This window comes from Aplidium turbinatum, chromosome 6 (genome assembly GCF_918807975.1).
Source record: "Aplidium turbinatum chromosome 6, kaAplTurb1.1, whole genome shotgun sequence".
In the NCBI taxonomy this organism is placed as follows: domain Eukaryota; kingdom Metazoa; phylum Chordata; class Ascidiacea; order Aplousobranchia; family Polyclinidae; genus Aplidium; species Aplidium turbinatum.
Genome location: NC_137477.1, coordinates 32,674,504 through 32,691,394, shown reverse-complemented (window position 1 = coordinate 32,691,394; position 16,891 = coordinate 32,674,504). Strand labels below are relative to the sequence as shown.

Below are 16,891 nucleotides of genomic sequence, written 5' to 3'. Positions count from 1 at the left end.
AGTAAATAATAGCCTACAAGCAACCGATTTAAAAGTTTTTTCATTTGTTGGTTTTCATTTATATTTTACAAGCCAAGTTTGCGTTTCCACTAAAAACATAAAAATAAGACGTTGGGCCAAGTGACAGATTTGAGTTGAACATAGTTGTTGACAGCTTCAGATCAATCGTGTCGAAATGAATACGGGAGATGACACAAGGGCAACGTGAACCTTCCGTATTGCCAAAGAAAAAAACCTAACGTTGCCAAAGCATACACGAAAGTACATAGTATGCCGAAGTAAAAATAGTTCGGCGTATCTACTTCAAAGTTAATTCACAGCAATCAGTACTGCTCAGTGCTCAACTCTAACAATTCGACAGGTATAGGGCGGAAATAATTGCAATGTGAACATCAGGTTCAAACTGAAATGGTAGGTTAATGTAGGTAGGACTACTACGTTAGTCGCAGAGATGCTAGCACCATCATGTTCAAACCAATTTGTTATTGCGTTATTCAGGGTGAGGTAATTGAGGCTTTAAAAAAAATTGTTCTGTGAGTGTAACATCAATAGCAAATTGACATAATGTCCAATAAAACGTAGTGACCATTTTCATATATTTGATGCGTGCGCCTACATGACCTCTTTATCTCTGCATTTATCTCTGCTGCTGCAGAAAATTAGTTCTAGTTGACCAAGTACCTTATTGTCGGTTAACATTTCAGACGTTGACAAATATGTTAACGATTCTATCAGCTACATTTAAATGTATGAATATTTTTGTTTCAGACGTTTGTATGAAGACACGTCTTTGACCATGTAATCACCTTTCCTTCTTCAGGTTCCCCATCGCATCCTCGTTGACCTGGATCTCCATTCCTGCAAGTTCTGCTTCTTGTTTGTCTTCCTCGGCCGCAAGATTTGCTGCAGCTTCCGTATGGAGACCAACCACCCCAAGCTAAGAGGGAACGATAGTGACAACTACTAATCTTGGAAATTTTATAACTTAAAATGTCCTAGCTTTCGAAACACCGTCTAAACTGCTATTTGGAAATTTTACAAGTGGATGTTGACAAAATGCTGCGATTATCCAAGCGAGAAACAAAAACAAACTTTACTCTTATTGATTGACTAGTTGTTTCAGTAATTCATATATACGACAGATGTTGATTTTCAGCCTTTGTCTTTTTTATAATTTGTATCATGTTTTACAGAACTGCGTCATCAAGTATTTCTTACTTGGGCAATCAACTTCAGCACAGTTACGACGTCTTCTTTCTCGGCCAGTACAACCCCCTTCCCCAACTTCCCCTCCGGAACAAACTCTGGTAGAGAGTTGATGACCAATATCACAAGTTTTAGAGCACTCTGACCATTCTCCCCATGGCCTCCATGTGCCACACACATGCTCGTTACAATCCTGATATAAAATAACAGGCATGCATGGAAGATAATGAAATGGTAAATTATTTTTATCGCTATTGTATCAAATCCAGAAAAGATAATGGTAACCGACACAATACGACATCAAAGAAAATGGGTAATTGTTTTATCGATCTACTTAACAAATCGCAACAATATTGTAAACTGTGCAGTGTGCACTCTTTCACAGTGTGCACTCTTTTACAGTGTGCATTCTTTCACAGTGTGCATTCTTTCACAGTGTGCACTCTTTCACAGTGTGCATTCTTTCACACCTGCACGGATGACAGAATTGTCACAAATTCGACTCTTTATTCAAAAGCTTTTAGGTTTGGCCCGGGACTTTAACTACGGGACGGAGAATCGAAGAATGGGTACTATCATGAAATGCAGGTTTCACGCATAAAATATTTACAGCGTGTTTAAAAAAGATGAGACAAATTCCGAAGTTGACCGAGTATCTGCAAAGAAATCATGGTTTTGAATACGAATTATTTGGAAACTGAAAAGTGGAAATTTATTTATGCCTGTAAAGCTCTTTTCTTCTGAGTGTCAAACAAGATTACATGTGGCTGGCGGATTTTTTTTTCTTGACATAATTTGGAATACTTGTCCTGATGCGGATGCAGCAATTGCTTACTTTGCCAGTTGATACGTCGGACGCAGCATTGTAGTTGTATGACGTAAAAATACTTTGTTGTAAAAAAAATTGTGAAAAATGATAGTTTATCGAATTTAAAAGACTTTAGGTATACCCGACATGAACGTTTGTGATGTTGGTGATGGCAAACCGAGGTGGCCTTTCCGAGCCCACAAAATACTGCTTTGCTATGACTGCACTCACTGTGCAATATTACAAGCTAATTTTAAACAACATTTTCATGGCAAACAATCAGAAATTATCTTTTCTAACGCTGTTACTCAACTAGTCGTTGTTGAGCAAACCACTTTACATGAAATGCTCTAAAAATCAGTTCGGCTTTCATCTAATCACACAGTGCGCTTTTAGTTGTTTCGCTGAAATGAATTGAAACGTTTCTACACGATCAAAAAACTTAAAAATCGCAAGAAAACTCCGTAAAGTGCGAAAACTGACTTACAAAGCGTCCTGCGAAAACTGACTTAGGCTACAAAGCGTCCTGCGAAAACTGACTTAGGCTACAAAGCGTCCTGCGAAAACTGACTTACAAAGCGTCCTGCGAAAACTGACTTAGGCTACATAGCGTCCTGCGAAAACTGACTTAGGCTACAAAGCGTCCTGCGAAAACTGACTTAGGCTACAAAGCGTCCTGCGAAAACTGACTTAGGCTACAAAGCGTCCTGCGAAAACTGACTTAGGCTACAAAGCGTCCTGCGAAAACTGACTTGCAAAGCGTCCTGCGAAAACTGACTTACAAAGCGTCCTGCGAAAACTGACTTAGGCTACAAAGCGTCCTGCGAAAACTGACTTACAAAGCGTCCTGCGAAAACTGACTTAGGCTACAAAGCATCCTGCGAAAACTGACTTACAAAGCGTCCTGCAAAAACTGACTTAGGCTACAAAGCGTCCTGCGAAAACTGACTTACAAAGCGTCCTGCAGAACATACAATTTTGCTGTTGGTGTTTGGCATGAAAGATCGTCTGCAACGCCATTACAATTGCTATTGTTTGAAACGTGTCTGTGTGCCCTGGAGAGTGTTATTCAGACGTTATTGGTATGCAGTAAACTGTTTTATGGAAGACAACTGCGACTCTTGAGTTTATGACGTCAAAAACGTTGCACACCCCAAAAATTTAAACTTGAACGTAATGATTCGCCTTGGAGGTCAGGTCTTTGCTTCATTCCTGTTTAGTTGATGGCCATTGCCAAGTCAAGTCAAAACATCGGTAACCTTGCTTATGCCGGGCAGAAAAACTGAGTTACTCGTCTCGTAGTAAAGTCCCGAGTCTGTCCCACTAAGAAAGCAATAATGAAAATTAAACATTTTCCCTGGCAAGGTAGTAGTTTTTTCAAGCCTAGTGCATGAAAAAAATTTTTTTTAAACAAAATTTGTTTTAACTCAAAATTTTCTTCTCTTGGTTTCCTTCAACTTCAAATTGATTCATTTCACTTTTTGGCATGACGTGACCATCTTTTTTTATTGTGCAAGTAAATTTTAACCAATTTAGTTTGACGCAAATTATTGAGTAGCTGAGAGAGTAACAGTGAAATAGACTGACAGTGAGTCAACTAACATTTACGCTATGGATGGCATGCTGCTTTCTTTTAAATTGCGGACATGAATGTGAGACCCTGTTGAAAAAAGTTCCAAGTGGAAAAACATTTGTAGCCAAAACCAACGTGAGATGGGCTGGTAAGTTTGAGTAAAGCAAAATGAATATACTACACAGATCTTCTTTTCTCAAGAGGAAACTCCTTTAAATCAAGGCATAGGCCGACAATCATTTCAGCATATTTTCATATTGCAAGAATTCAATTAAAATTTAAGGCCTTTTACAAAGATATTAAAATCCATTACTGCGTTATTTTTATCGTTGCAATTAGCTTGCTTGTTCAGCTTACTTGCGCTGTTTTTGGGCATGGCAGTTTGTGAAAAATGTAGAGCAAAACGGTTTCTTTGCAATGCGTTTGTAAACTACCCAAGCGATAAGTGACACGTACAATAAACAGCATTAAAATTACAATTTTTAACTTCCATCTTCAATGATTGACTGAAGTTTCAGTTATAGTAAACTTTAGTTGCATTTTTATGCTTTGGTCTCATGTCTCTTACCTCAGACATAGATGCTTCTCCTACATGGCACCCTCTTTGGCCTACTTCTCCATTTCTACACGTCCTTGTTCTCATGCGAGTTCCGCCTCCACAAGAGGCGCTGCAGCGGCCGTAGGATGACCATCTACTCCAACCTATAAATAAGCAACAAAAAAGTTTTTTTTCGCCACAGTCAATTTATTTTCTTTACTTCAATTACCCAAGTCAACGTTGAATTTTATAAAATATGTAAACAAAGAACAGTTTTACTTTTTGTTGAGTCTAGTTATTTGGTGAATTCACAAACGCAATTCGAGTATGACTCATAGAGCAAACGTAAAAAATGTTTCTAGCATGACAACAGTTATAACAACGCGCTTTAAAAACTGTATTTATTTCATAAATAAATATTTTTTCCACCCCACTGATAAAGCTTTGAACGGTAGTCACTACCTGGTCTAGCCCCTGAAGAAGTCAGTCGTGTCTGATTGACGAAACGTCGGAATAAAAGCAAATTGTCACTGTATACATCTTGTGATAGTTTAGCTCAATTTGCACCAGTAGAACATCTCTTATTATTTAATTTAATGCCTGGTGAACAGCCTCATTCAATTTTCAAAACAAGTAGTGTTATACTTGGACAGTTCTGTGTGTTGCAATCTTCAGTTTTCGTGGCTTTCCCTTCGCATCTTGCCCCTGGTATTCCGAACGTACGACACGTCCTCGTGGCGGTTCTAGTTCCTCCACCACAAGAGGCTGAGCAAGAAGAGTAGTCACCATAGGGCCTCCACATAGGACAGTTGCGGGTGTTGCATACCTGAGAAGAGTAGTGTATGTCACATGGAGGTATATACTGTATTTCCATGGCCATTCCAGGGTACCTACTGCACTGAGGAGACCGGAAGTTATGGACGCTTTTGGCTTACGCTGATTGAGCACTTTACTGGAGGCACCTTGCTATGCATTGCGCAAAGCTCACTGCTTGCAGTTTGAGCACTTTGGCAAGGTTGGCAGTAGTGCTATTTTTGGTGTTTAGGTACCGCAAATGGAAAAATGTCACATGGAGGTGTATATCTCCATGGCCATACCAGTGTACCTACTGCACTGAGGAGACCGGAAGGTCGAAACGGTGTGCACTGCCTGCAGTTAGGCTAATATTAAATAAACCAGGTAAAAATTTAATTTTCGTGTCGGATCTCTGATAAAGTGTTTTGCTGTCTGCAATAACAAGGTTACTTTATTTCTAAATGAAACTAGTCCATCGCTTAATTTAATATTCATCTATACTGTAATAATGAATAGTAAATTAATTAACAAAATTAGGTTTCGCCCATGTACATCAAATCATTAAAATGTAATGAATCTTTGGTTTTATTGAAAACTAGCAATATTAGTAATGATAAAAATCTGTCAAGAAAAATTCTTGTACTTAAACTTTCTTCCTATGATCGTGTCTTCTATGAACTACGTAACTAGTATGTAACTTTACGCTTAAGTTACTTCATTCGTTAGTTACCTTGCCAATAAGTAATGAAGTAGGGAGTTGAATTCTCGATGTTCAGAAAGTTGTTATCGGACAACTTAAGCACAGTACAGATTATTCTTACAAATAAACAAAACATCAACAAGTAATTCATAGTTGGATAGAACTGTTAAATAAAACAATGAGCTCACCTCCGTGTCTGTGGCAGATCCGGAGCAACCATTGTCCCCTACGTTACCGTTTCGGCACTCTCGCTGTCTTGTTCTTTCTCCTCCTCCACAAGAAGCGCTGCATCTCCCAAAAGCTCCATATGAGCTCCATACTAATCGATAATAACACAAGAAAATTATTTCGGGCCAAATAAGCAGATGCAGCCACTTCACTTTGAGTTCAAGTAGCCTAGTAGTGAAAAGATCTTTTTAAGTTTGAAATTAGTGATGTAAACTTTGTAAACAAATTGACAAATCGTAAATATTTTTTAAAAATAATGAAACAGAAGAACCTATAAATGTTTAGTTTTGCTCAAAAGTCAACTGTGAGACCCACCGTTGTTTGCTTGAGATATTACATTAGCCTAAACTGAAGTAAAATTCACAGATATTTCTTTAATAGGCTTGGCCCTAAAGTATGACGTAGATATACGTAGATTTTACTGAAATCTCAAACCTTCTACTTACCCGGACATGGCCGAGCATTGCAGGTACGACTTTCTGTTTCAGAACCAATGCATCCCTGATCTCCTGGGTTTCCATTGTAGCAAGTTCTTCTTCTCGTCTGCCGACCAGAATTGCAAGTTTTTGAACATTCTTCATAATCTCCAAACGGACCCCATCTTGTGACTGTAGCGAGAAACAATTTTCTTCCATTATTATTATGGAAAGATATAAAAGGACTTAGAAGTAAACACGATGCAACTTGTCTTCACAATTTTTGGTAGAGACGCTGGCCGTTCTTTATTATATTGTTTTTATCCGCTGTGATGTCTAATATAATTTAGCTGTTTAAAGGGATATTGCAAAAAACTATTTTTTTTAAACAGGAGGAAAAATTGACACAAACAAAAAAGTTATTCAAGCACAAGCATTAATTGGAAGCCCACCTGAGATTTTTGCAATTTGTCAAGCTGATCTTTACAAACGAAAACCAAAAACGTTAATATTGCTACAACGTATGATATAGGAACATCCTGAATTGAAAGATTGTTCAGTATAGTATACATTCCGTACCTCGTCTTTGATTGCATGATTTATCTTTGTTTATCCGTATTCCTGTCTTACGGCTAATCCATTCCTCGTGTGCTTCCACATTTGTATAAACCCCGTAGAAGTTAGCCTCAGCGCAGCCTTTCCCGAAAGAAACAACTCCAGCTAGATACCAACTGCATGATTCGCACCGCTGGCAAACCAAAGGACCTCCAGAGTCCCCTGAAGTAAGTGAGTGCGGTATGTCAACCATAGCATAACTCCTATTGTTCTCTCAAAAGTATTTGTAATGAAAATATTAGTTACTGCAACAGCGTACAGTAAGAGTATCAATGGAATTGCAAGCGTTTGAATAAGCATGCATAATGCTTCAAGTTGCATACGAAACAACTGGATGTTTATAAAGCACTTCAGTGTTGTAGGGTTATTCATTGCTCCAGCAATGGTCCTACTATGTTACTTGTAACATAAGGTATACAACAGCCATGATGACTAGCTTCGATGCAAAGACTTCTTTTTATGATAACTACGGTATCCTGCATTTTATATTCGAGTTTTCATAATTTATTTTAAACGGTATTCTTACTACGCTTTTGTCATTAAATAACGATTACAATCATTTGAACACGAGTTTGCTTTGTAAAAAATAAGAAAAGGTGTACGTTAGATTTTTGAGGTAATAAAATTTGTGCAACTGTAAAAATCGAAACATATGAACTTTTACCTTGGCAAGAATCTCTCCCCCCTTCTCTGTGGCCGGCGCAGAACATGATATCTTCATTAATCGGATACTCGCTTCCAGCATAGGTTCGCTGACATAATCCCATGTCGATGATGGGTAGATCTACTTCCTGGAGGGTATCGGCAGCATTTCCGAGATAAGCTGAATGATTGTTTGTTTCGTTTCGATGAAATTTATCGGTGAATTAAATCACACCATTCAACAGTTTAAGACACAATAACTTTTACAGATAGGACTTGGCTATATTTCCGCGTTAGTGTAGCCAATTAAGAAATTCAGCCCTAATTTGAGAAAAGTTTATATAGTCTCTAGAAAAGGTTTATAAGGCAGGTGTCCTTGCCCGCTTCAACTGTCCAAAATCTGGACATTATCTCAATTAAAAGCTTTTGTGCCTCAACAATGTTAAAAATTTCCTAAAATGGAGACAAAATTTCCCATGTAGCAAAACAGTTAACAAAGATTGTAACAACCAACCGAGAACTGGACCAGTTACCCACCACAATAACGGAACGGTCACTTTTACATCTAACAACAAAACAAGACATAACAAGATCGCGCGTTAACTTTCAGCTAGTTGGCAAAACAAATCAATCACAGCAAGCTAATATTGGCACAGGACCATGCTTGCTGACTGAATGGTTAACTGGGATTTTTTAGTTGACTGACTGGGACAAAGCCAACTGCAACTGTCTTGCAGCCTAAATGAGAATGAATGGTAAGCCTAATGACATGTTGCCAAATGTAGCTGCTGTAACAACTATTGTCGTAATGACTTAAAATTAGGAAACGGTAAGGTTATTAGGTGTTACTAGTCCTTTCTGCAATAGTATATGTGTTGTTTATGCTTTTTTACTCATTTTTGTCTGGTGCTTGAAAGAAATAAAACATATTTCTTTTTCTCTTTCCCACCTGTAGTTCCATACCCAGTCACCCAACATTGCGTTCCAGTTTTCGGTACTTCACCATTGGGAAGGCACACTGGATTAACATGCCCTCCTATTTCCACTGGGGTTTCAAGATGCATAAGAGCAATGTCATGGTATGGAAATCTGTCTTTGTTCCAATTTTCATGTAAAATTATCTAAACAAAAACTTTGATTTTAACATTGTTGCTAGTAGGTGATAAACTAAGTGATTGTTTGTTGTTAAAACATTATTTGTTGGTGACGGTTTGAGTTCCAAAGCAGCTATTTAACTCACACTCATCATTTCAGCAAAGAGTAAAAAATTCTAAGATTTAAAAACAAAAAAATAGGAAGCGAAATACGTCCACAGTGCAATAGCGAACCTGGAAAAAAGTTGGGAAAGGACCAAAGGTTTACCAAGGCATCTTTTTATAAGATCTATAAAAATGCAAAACTTAAAATTCAAAAACATAAAATTGGGTAGGGAAGATGGGGCTTGCTCGACCGAAAATTTTCACAAATTTAAATTTGTTTGGGTCACTTTTTAGAAATTATTGGGGCAATTACGTTTTCTTTTTATTAAGATGCAGATTTTGTATAGTCATAGCTGAAACCAAAGGTCACTTTGTTAGCTATCTAACCAAATTCATCAAATTAAAATTGGATTTTGGTAAAAGGAAGGTTAAAATTGGATCTGGGTAAACAGACTAAAATAAATGCGCCCCTAAACAGCCATGGGGTCCTCTCGGCCAGGGAGAAGGGGGACGGTTTACACGGCCCTGGGGAGGGTGCAACAGAATTTCGAGCAAGGAAACAATTTGAAGCGAAATGAACAATGAAAACATTCAGATTCTAAAAATAGAAAAAATTCTAACAAAACGAAAATTATTAAATTGTCTTGGTCGCTTTTGCGTATTTTGTGTTCCAATATTCTATCTTTTTGCTCTCGACTCAGTTCAGCAGGCCAGTTAGCCCTAAGAAGGGCTGTAGGTATTTTTCTTTAGAGCAGATTGCTGCTCATAATCATGAGAGTAATCAAAGGAAAGGCATGCCTTTAAGTGTCTTGCCAAAGACACAGCCATACTCTTGAGCGGTGTCGAACCGGCGGGCTTTTGGACGTCAAACCATGGCCCTCACCACTCGGCTACGCAGCCGCCTCACACTTTGTATTAGACTAAAATCATACAATTAAAAGCTAGATTTGTATATTAGTTAGAGCCACAAGGTTTGATTTAAAATTAAAGTTAAATTTTAAAGTTAAAGTTAAATCATTTCTTTTTCATGACCACAGAAAGATTTTAATAACTAATTTTTGACGAAGTTTTGTTTAATCTTTCAGGAAAATTTCAAACATCTATCTGCGGTGTACCCACCTTGCAATATCAGTCGTTAATTGATAACCTATCCAGTTTAGTAGCAACCGAACACAACTGTTTCACAGTTGCTTCAGTCTTACCCGATCAACCATGCGTCTCTGGACATTCCTTTCCTCCCGGGGCGTCGCGTATGGATTAAGCCTCCCAAAGAAAGTCTCCACTGTGGAATTGGTTAATGACTCACTAAAAAAGCAGAAGTTTCTGAATGACTATTCCTCTGTCAACGTTGACAAACGTGATCAATGTTTATCGAGATGTGTTTGTCAGACATTTCAGAATTGAAGACACGCGACGGATTGAAACTTACACAAAACAGTGTCCTGCTGTCACGACCCACGACTCACTCAACAGGGTTCCTCCGCAAAGAATGCCATCGTCAATCAACACATAAACCTGAAAGAAATGTGACAACAATTTGAATTGAACGTCTGTAGTGTACAAGGGAGAATACACATGAGAACCTCGTTGTAAAAATCTTCATCTTCGGACTAAGAAAGCACGCAAATTGTTTATTCAAACTTATATGTTTGATATTTCAGGAATTGGGACCATTTGTGTTTTATCCAACTGCACCTGCAGAAAAACGTATTTTTTTTTTTTAAATTAGGAAACACGTTTGGCAAATTGTCTAACTAATTATTTGATTTTTCTCTCGGCCGATTTTGATAAATCAGGCAAACTACATTTATGAAATGATCTCAAAATATCAAGATATCTGCATGGTACTAAAGAATGAAGTTTTTCGCATTACTCACTGTTGAACTTTTGCTTTTGCGAATCAATTTTTTTTTCTTGATTGTAGTCGTTTTGAATTTAGGTAAATCGTTTAAGACTTCAAGTAGATGGAATATATTTCCCATCAGACTACAACAATTTGAGTTTTCGTTACCTGGTAGGCTAGTTTAGATTTGACAACCTCGGTGTGTATCATGACCTCAAAATATACTTATACTGTAAGTTGGCTGAAGACGTAAAAACAAAGACATTTCTACAATTACAACAAAAAGAAACCGTTCACAATGTTTTTAATACTACACGGCCGGTCACACAAAAGGCTACCGCGGACCGTATGTTGCACGCAGCACGCCTGTAATCTAAGTCAAGGCGCTACGCATGGGATACTTTACAATAAACAATTGAATTGTGAAGATAGAAATAAGAAAAGCCTGTTTATCCACAACAATCAAGCAATAACAATCGAAAGTATCACAACAAGGGATCAGTTTGTATCAGTTATGAACGAAAATACTGCCATAAGTTTGATATGAGTTGCTTTCTGTGTTCTTTTTTGAATAAATAAAACGAGGAGGAATTGGTAACCTTGAGAGAAATAATAAATTGTTAAAGGGGGGAATTGGGAATGAATTTAAATGAAAGTCTCATAAATTTATTAAAGTTTATTTATAGACATTTTTCAAGTGTGCTTTTTGCAACTTGGTACTTTTATTAAACTCGATTCCAGCTCAAAGTTGACTACACCATATTTACTGTGTAGTGTGTACATGTATGACGTAAACAAAGTCATAATGACAATCAATAATGTAGGGCTTTTCAAGCTTTTATAATGTGAAATCTCATTTTGAAAAGTAATTTTCTACGCAACCCCTTAGTGGACAGTTTTCAATGTAAACTACTCACTGTAGGCCTATTTTTAATTTGTTTAACAACCTTAAAATTGCGATTAGCAACCCGGATTTGGGTCATGTCCCATAGTTTGGGAAGCACTGCAATAGAGCACATCATTTTAATTGAAAACCAGCTACCAAGTGCAGTAAGCTAACCGTGATTTTAAATAAAAAAGATGACGTTCAATATTCGTGACAGTGGTGATCTTCGATCAAAGCTAACTTCTTTTGTTTATGGTATTTACTAATAGTTGCAGCACATACAATACAAGTGGATAAATCAAAATTTGTATTTTATGTAAATTAATATTTTTGTACATTCAGTTGTTCATTTTTTACTTTGATACGATAATACTTTATTAGTTATTAGCAACAAATCCTGATTTTATAAATAATAATTCTGTGATTTACGGTAAGAAAGAAATTATACAGTAGCTTATCTAAGACTTCTAAGGAACAAATACAGAAAAAAAAACGCTGAGAAACACAGGGCTGGATACTTGAAGAACATCTGCTAACACAGGATATGTCCTTACTTTTCTTTGTATCACGTGTTATCGTAATCAGAATCACTTTTTTTATTTCGTGAATTAGAAATTCCATTCAGCTTACCATCCAAGGCCAACCACCTAATCGTGAATTTCTTCCACCTACAATTCTCTCAATGGCAGTGTCTCTCCCACATGTAGCATCTGCAAGGTAATTATTGCATAATGTCTCTGTCTAAACAACAAGTGTGCTATCTGCAACATAAATTAGAGTGCTAAAGAAAAATCCTTTCTTACATTATTTCAGTAAGTTATCTCCGGCATCAATGAATTTTACATCTAGCTTGGGCAACAAAGTTTTTTTTTACAGGATTTGTGCATTAAATTTGGTGAAGCATTTACGCGCAATTCTAAATGACTCTGGGGATGGTTTATTCTTTGAACAAGTTTGGCAATCGAGTATATGATCTTTAATAGCACTTTTTCTCTTCAGAGCAGTTAAATCCAAGTGCTCCCTCACTCACGTGGCTGAATGTTACATGAACATACCAATGCATGTACAGTTCACATTATGCAAACAAGCGAACTTGTACACGACATTTAAAAACAAAAAAACTTTAATAAAATGCTTAAGATGCTTCACCGAATTTGATACAATGATCCACGAGGTTCTGCTCATAAAATCCTGCAATCCTCGCCCCAATAGGCAGTTGTTTACCGCAGGTGCCTCCTATCTGCTAAACGTCTTTACTTAATAATTATGCGTCATGTGATTTTGCCTCTCCTCTACCATGCCGGTTCATTCTTGGGCATTTTTTTTGATTCAGTGTATGTAGATTAGTTACGTTCTTTCAATTTATGGATGGCATCTGTCATTTTGTTACTTGATAAGGGCTAACCTGAGTATGATCGAAAACGTTCGTAATTTAAAGTTTATTTTCCTGTTATTGTATTATGTTAAATGCCGTGTGGTTACTACTAAGTTGTATTAACTTGTCTATGGTTCAAGAAAGCCACCTCTTTACCAAATCGTCAAACATAGTATGTATAATATTACAAATATTGATTTTAATACTCGTATTATTGCAATAATCTAACCTCGCCACAGACAGCATAAAACTCATCTACTGTAGGCTACTGTATACAAACAAAGTGTAAAGCCTACCAGGCTCAATCTGGCAGCAGTCACCGCTTTGGTATCGGTTACGAAGACCATCTTCCTTGGGACAAGATTGCGACGTACAAAAAAATGATCCCACTATGTTGATACAGAAAGGCTTACTCAACATAGGACAGACGTTACCTCCCAGACATTCATTCACATCTGAACACAATCAAGAAAATGAAATATCTTCTGACAGGTGTCAAACCCACAACAATGCTTGATATGAAAGACTTGGTTACATGTCTTGTAATACAAACGAATATATTTTCACGCGAGTCAGTTCAATCATACGTAAATAGCTAAAAATTGAAATCGATCTTAATTATTTATGATTGAACTGACTTGTGTGAAAATAAATTCCTTTGCATCTGAACACAATCCGATTAAAATACCTTGGTGGATATGCTTCAATAACAAGAACCAACACTCGATTCAAAGTATCATTATCTTGTACATTCAAGTAGCAGAAATATTAGGCAATGACAAAATTATAATGAATGGTTATTGATTGAAGCTAACTCCATAAATACCAATGCATTTCTTTCCGCCGGTATCCAACTCATATCCAGGATGACATCTACACTGCAGTTGGTTCTGTTCAATAGTGCAAATGTGCTGGCATCCTCCGTTGTCGACAGAGCAGCGAGCTGAAAAAAAGTCATAGGCATTGCAGATTATTATTTATTTGCAACAAATCCTACGCTTATTAAAAGTGATTTCAAAAATTCTTCCTCAAGTCAAAAGTTGTACACCACTGTTGATGTATTTCAGCCTGCCAAACTGGTCTCATCATTGGCCTACTCTTAACTTTCGTTTACATGTAGATTGTAGATGATAGAATTTCTGTCAAAGTTATGATTAACATCAATCGATTTTGATCAAATAATAATGAAGACAACAATAAAGTTATATTTTTCGCCCATTGCGACAACATGCAGTCATAGCCTCATAGGTCTACACTGCGATTACTGATTCAACACAACAGGAAACAGCGAGAAGACTTATACTCATCGAGTCCACTGCTGCCATTATTTTGGCATCCCATGTGTCTTGTCGAAACATTACTCGAGTGCAAAGACAAAAAAAGGCAAAAAGAGGCACGAGAAACACAGGCAATATCAAGCATTTCTTCAAAGTCTGTAGTAAAATGTGCTGCTTATAATCTTTATAAATACCTGCAGCTGAAAGACGATAAGATAAAATATAATTTTTAAGGTATGGCGGTTTGTCAATTGTGTCAGCTGGGGAAACCGGGTCGACGTTGGTAGCTTGCTCAAGTACATGTACATCATACTTATTTTCCGGCCACTATATCACATGTACCTCTCACTTATGTTGACTGGAAGGATTTAAAGGAAAGCTGTTATTTCGTGGCAATCTAATGTATTTGAATGGAAAAACATGCTGCAAAAATAAAGCCTTAAAAAATACGTACTGTCATTTGACGCTTTGGATCCACACAAGTCACATGTTTCACGACAGAAAGATTGAAGTTGATCTTTATATTGGAGGCTATTGCACAAATGTTTATACGATGGGCACCAACTCATGTCATCACGACATCCTGAAAACATAGGATAATAACTATGAAGATATCATCACCATCGGTGCTCTTGCAGGTAGATTAAGAACTTAAGGGATTCCTGCTCGGATTCCATAGGCCTAACAAGTTATCATTATTTTTAGATTCAATAATTTTCTCATTTTTCTTGTTAATATTTTTTTTCTGTTTTAGGAAGATTGCTTTTTGAGCACTAATTGCACCTAACATGTTTTTAGTAATTTTATCATTGTTCTTTAAATTGATATCACTTTCCGGCTCAAGTTTTGGCGACTCGACGTTTTAAAGAAAATGGGCTAATGCTTCAACGACATCTTGGTGGGAGAAAAGTCCTTTAATGAGGTTGCCTGAATACAATCACTTGTACTGTAGCGCTATAAAGACTACAAGTAGGCTATTAACAAAAATTTATGTAATACGTTTCGGCGTTTGTAAGTTTTTTTTAACAATTAGCTTTGATTAGATGCATCATCGACTGCACGTACGATAATATTCATTTCAAAGTCTTGTAGCAAATACTGTATAAAAAGAGCATTGTTGAGGTCATTATTGTTAATGAAGATATCAAATAAAAGTATTCTGGAAAAACATCAAACCTCATTTCAACATGAAAGACTTAATGATATTTACTTACGTTGAGATTCACAAAATACAAGCAAGTTGAAAGCAAATAATGCAATGGATAGAAAAACCCTGTAAAAACACCACAGGTTAATTTGCATCTTTGCCAACAGTTTGTTGTCAATTCAAATTTTACACATGAAACTCACACTCAACCAATGCATTGGGAATGGGAATTTTACGACCCGTTAGTGGTCGTACAGTGTATAATTTATTGTAAATGACTTGTTTCTTTTTAAGCGAAGCTAAAAAACAACGCATTAAACAATGCGAAAAGGATTAACATGTTCAATTGGAATAATCGAAATCATGCAGGGAATCCGTCGGTATGGTGAAATCACCAGGAATAGAACATGAAAGAAACTAATATGAAATGCAATTACCAGGAATATTATAGTTTACCAGGTACGTCATACTACGTCAAACCAGAAATATTCATTTAATCATTCTTGGGTGTTCATAAAGTTGTGTTACAATGTCAGTTCTCAACACTTTGAAATTGTAACAGGAATTTATGAATTACATTATACATTTTCTGTGAATTGAACCATTTCTTGCACAGTATTTGACAAACATGTAACATTACACTCGTTTTATCACGTGGTAAATTAGCAACCAACTATTTGAAATGCAATTTTATGAGAAACTTTTACGATAGGAGTATTTTTCTAAAAAATTTCTCCATAAACGAACGTTTTACTGGAAAATTTATCGAAGAAATTATATTTTATACATGCCAAAGCATGTTGCTGTATGCAGTATGAATGTATTTTCACACGTATAGTGTCTTACCTCATGATCCAGTCAGCTGAAACTACTCAAAGTTTTATGTTTGGTTTACGTTACTTAATGCGTGATTAACGCCACTAGCTTTGTAAACAACACCTCATAAAACAGCAAAGTATCTGCAAATAACAATTCAAAGTTAAACTAATTTGCGTTTGTAAGAGACGACATTTAACTGGTGTATTGCAGATTAGTTGACTTAATTGTTTAAAATTGAGCAATGTGCACTTACTAACACAACTCGGCTGAATAAGTTATTCCTATCTAATACGAAAAAACAAAAAAACAAGTAAGTTTGAAAACAAACACAAGTAAAAAATTCAATTTTTTTTCTTTACACCCAACCGTGTTCTTCCACTTATTTAAACGTCTTCGGATGGAATAACTTGGTCGGAATTGTCAAAATATGTTGAAAGATAAACACACATAACTAAGCAGCAATACTATATTAACATTATTAACCAAAAAAAGAACAAGCAAACGTTTTCGCTAGTCATACAACTCTTTGCAAGCATATAAAAGAAATATTGTGAAAGAAATACTAAAGAATTATACAGTATCACAACAAATAATATGCATACTTCTTCTCTGAACAATTATTTTTAACTCTTTCAAATACTTGACCCGTTGTGCTGCGTAATCTTTCAGTTATTCTTTTGTGTGAGCAAGTTAAGCAGTTTCTTAAATGTTTAGATTAGACCATATTGTTGCTGTGATACTGTATGATTCTTTAGTATTTCTTTTAGAAGATTTCTTTTATAGGTTTGAAAAAGGCTATGTGACTAGCCGAAAACGTTCGCTTA

At 36.4% G+C, this 16,891-nt stretch overlaps 1 protein-coding gene across 1 annotated transcript in view; it reads right to left on the bottom strand.

The window, feature by feature from the left end:
* The window catches only part of LOC145772145 (A disintegrin and metalloproteinase with thrombospondin motifs gon-1-like), a 29,860-nt gene extending 13,651 nt beyond the window's left edge, over window positions 1-16,209 (bottom strand). The window contains exons 1-17 of the mRNA XM_082583987.1: window positions 16,095-16,209; window positions 15,316-15,374; window positions 14,556-14,684; window positions 13,651-13,767; window positions 13,121-13,279; window positions 12,080-12,159; window positions 10,150-10,235; window positions 9,923-10,025; window positions 8,471-8,642; window positions 7,544-7,702; window positions 6,844-7,041; window positions 6,295-6,456; window positions 5,809-5,939; window positions 4,771-4,951; window positions 4,156-4,289; window positions 1,219-1,399; window positions 807-937 (exon numbers count right to left, since the gene is read on the bottom strand). Coding sequence (XP_082440113.1) covers window positions 807-937; window positions 1,219-1,399; window positions 4,156-4,289; window positions 4,771-4,951; window positions 5,809-5,939; window positions 6,295-6,456; window positions 6,844-7,041; window positions 7,544-7,702; window positions 8,471-8,642; window positions 9,923-10,025; window positions 10,150-10,235; window positions 12,080-12,159; window positions 13,121-13,279; window positions 13,651-13,767; window positions 14,556-14,684; window positions 15,316-15,374; window positions 16,095-16,099 — 2,187 coding nt within the window. The 5' untranslated portion in view covers window positions 16,100-16,209. The remainder of the gene's footprint in view (window positions 1-806; window positions 938-1,218; window positions 1,400-4,155; window positions 4,290-4,770; window positions 4,952-5,808; window positions 5,940-6,294; window positions 6,457-6,843; window positions 7,042-7,543; window positions 7,703-8,470; window positions 8,643-9,922; window positions 10,026-10,149; window positions 10,236-12,079; window positions 12,160-13,120; window positions 13,280-13,650; window positions 13,768-14,555; window positions 14,685-15,315; window positions 15,375-16,094) is intronic.
* Between the last annotated feature and the right edge of the window lie 682 nt (window positions 16,210-16,891).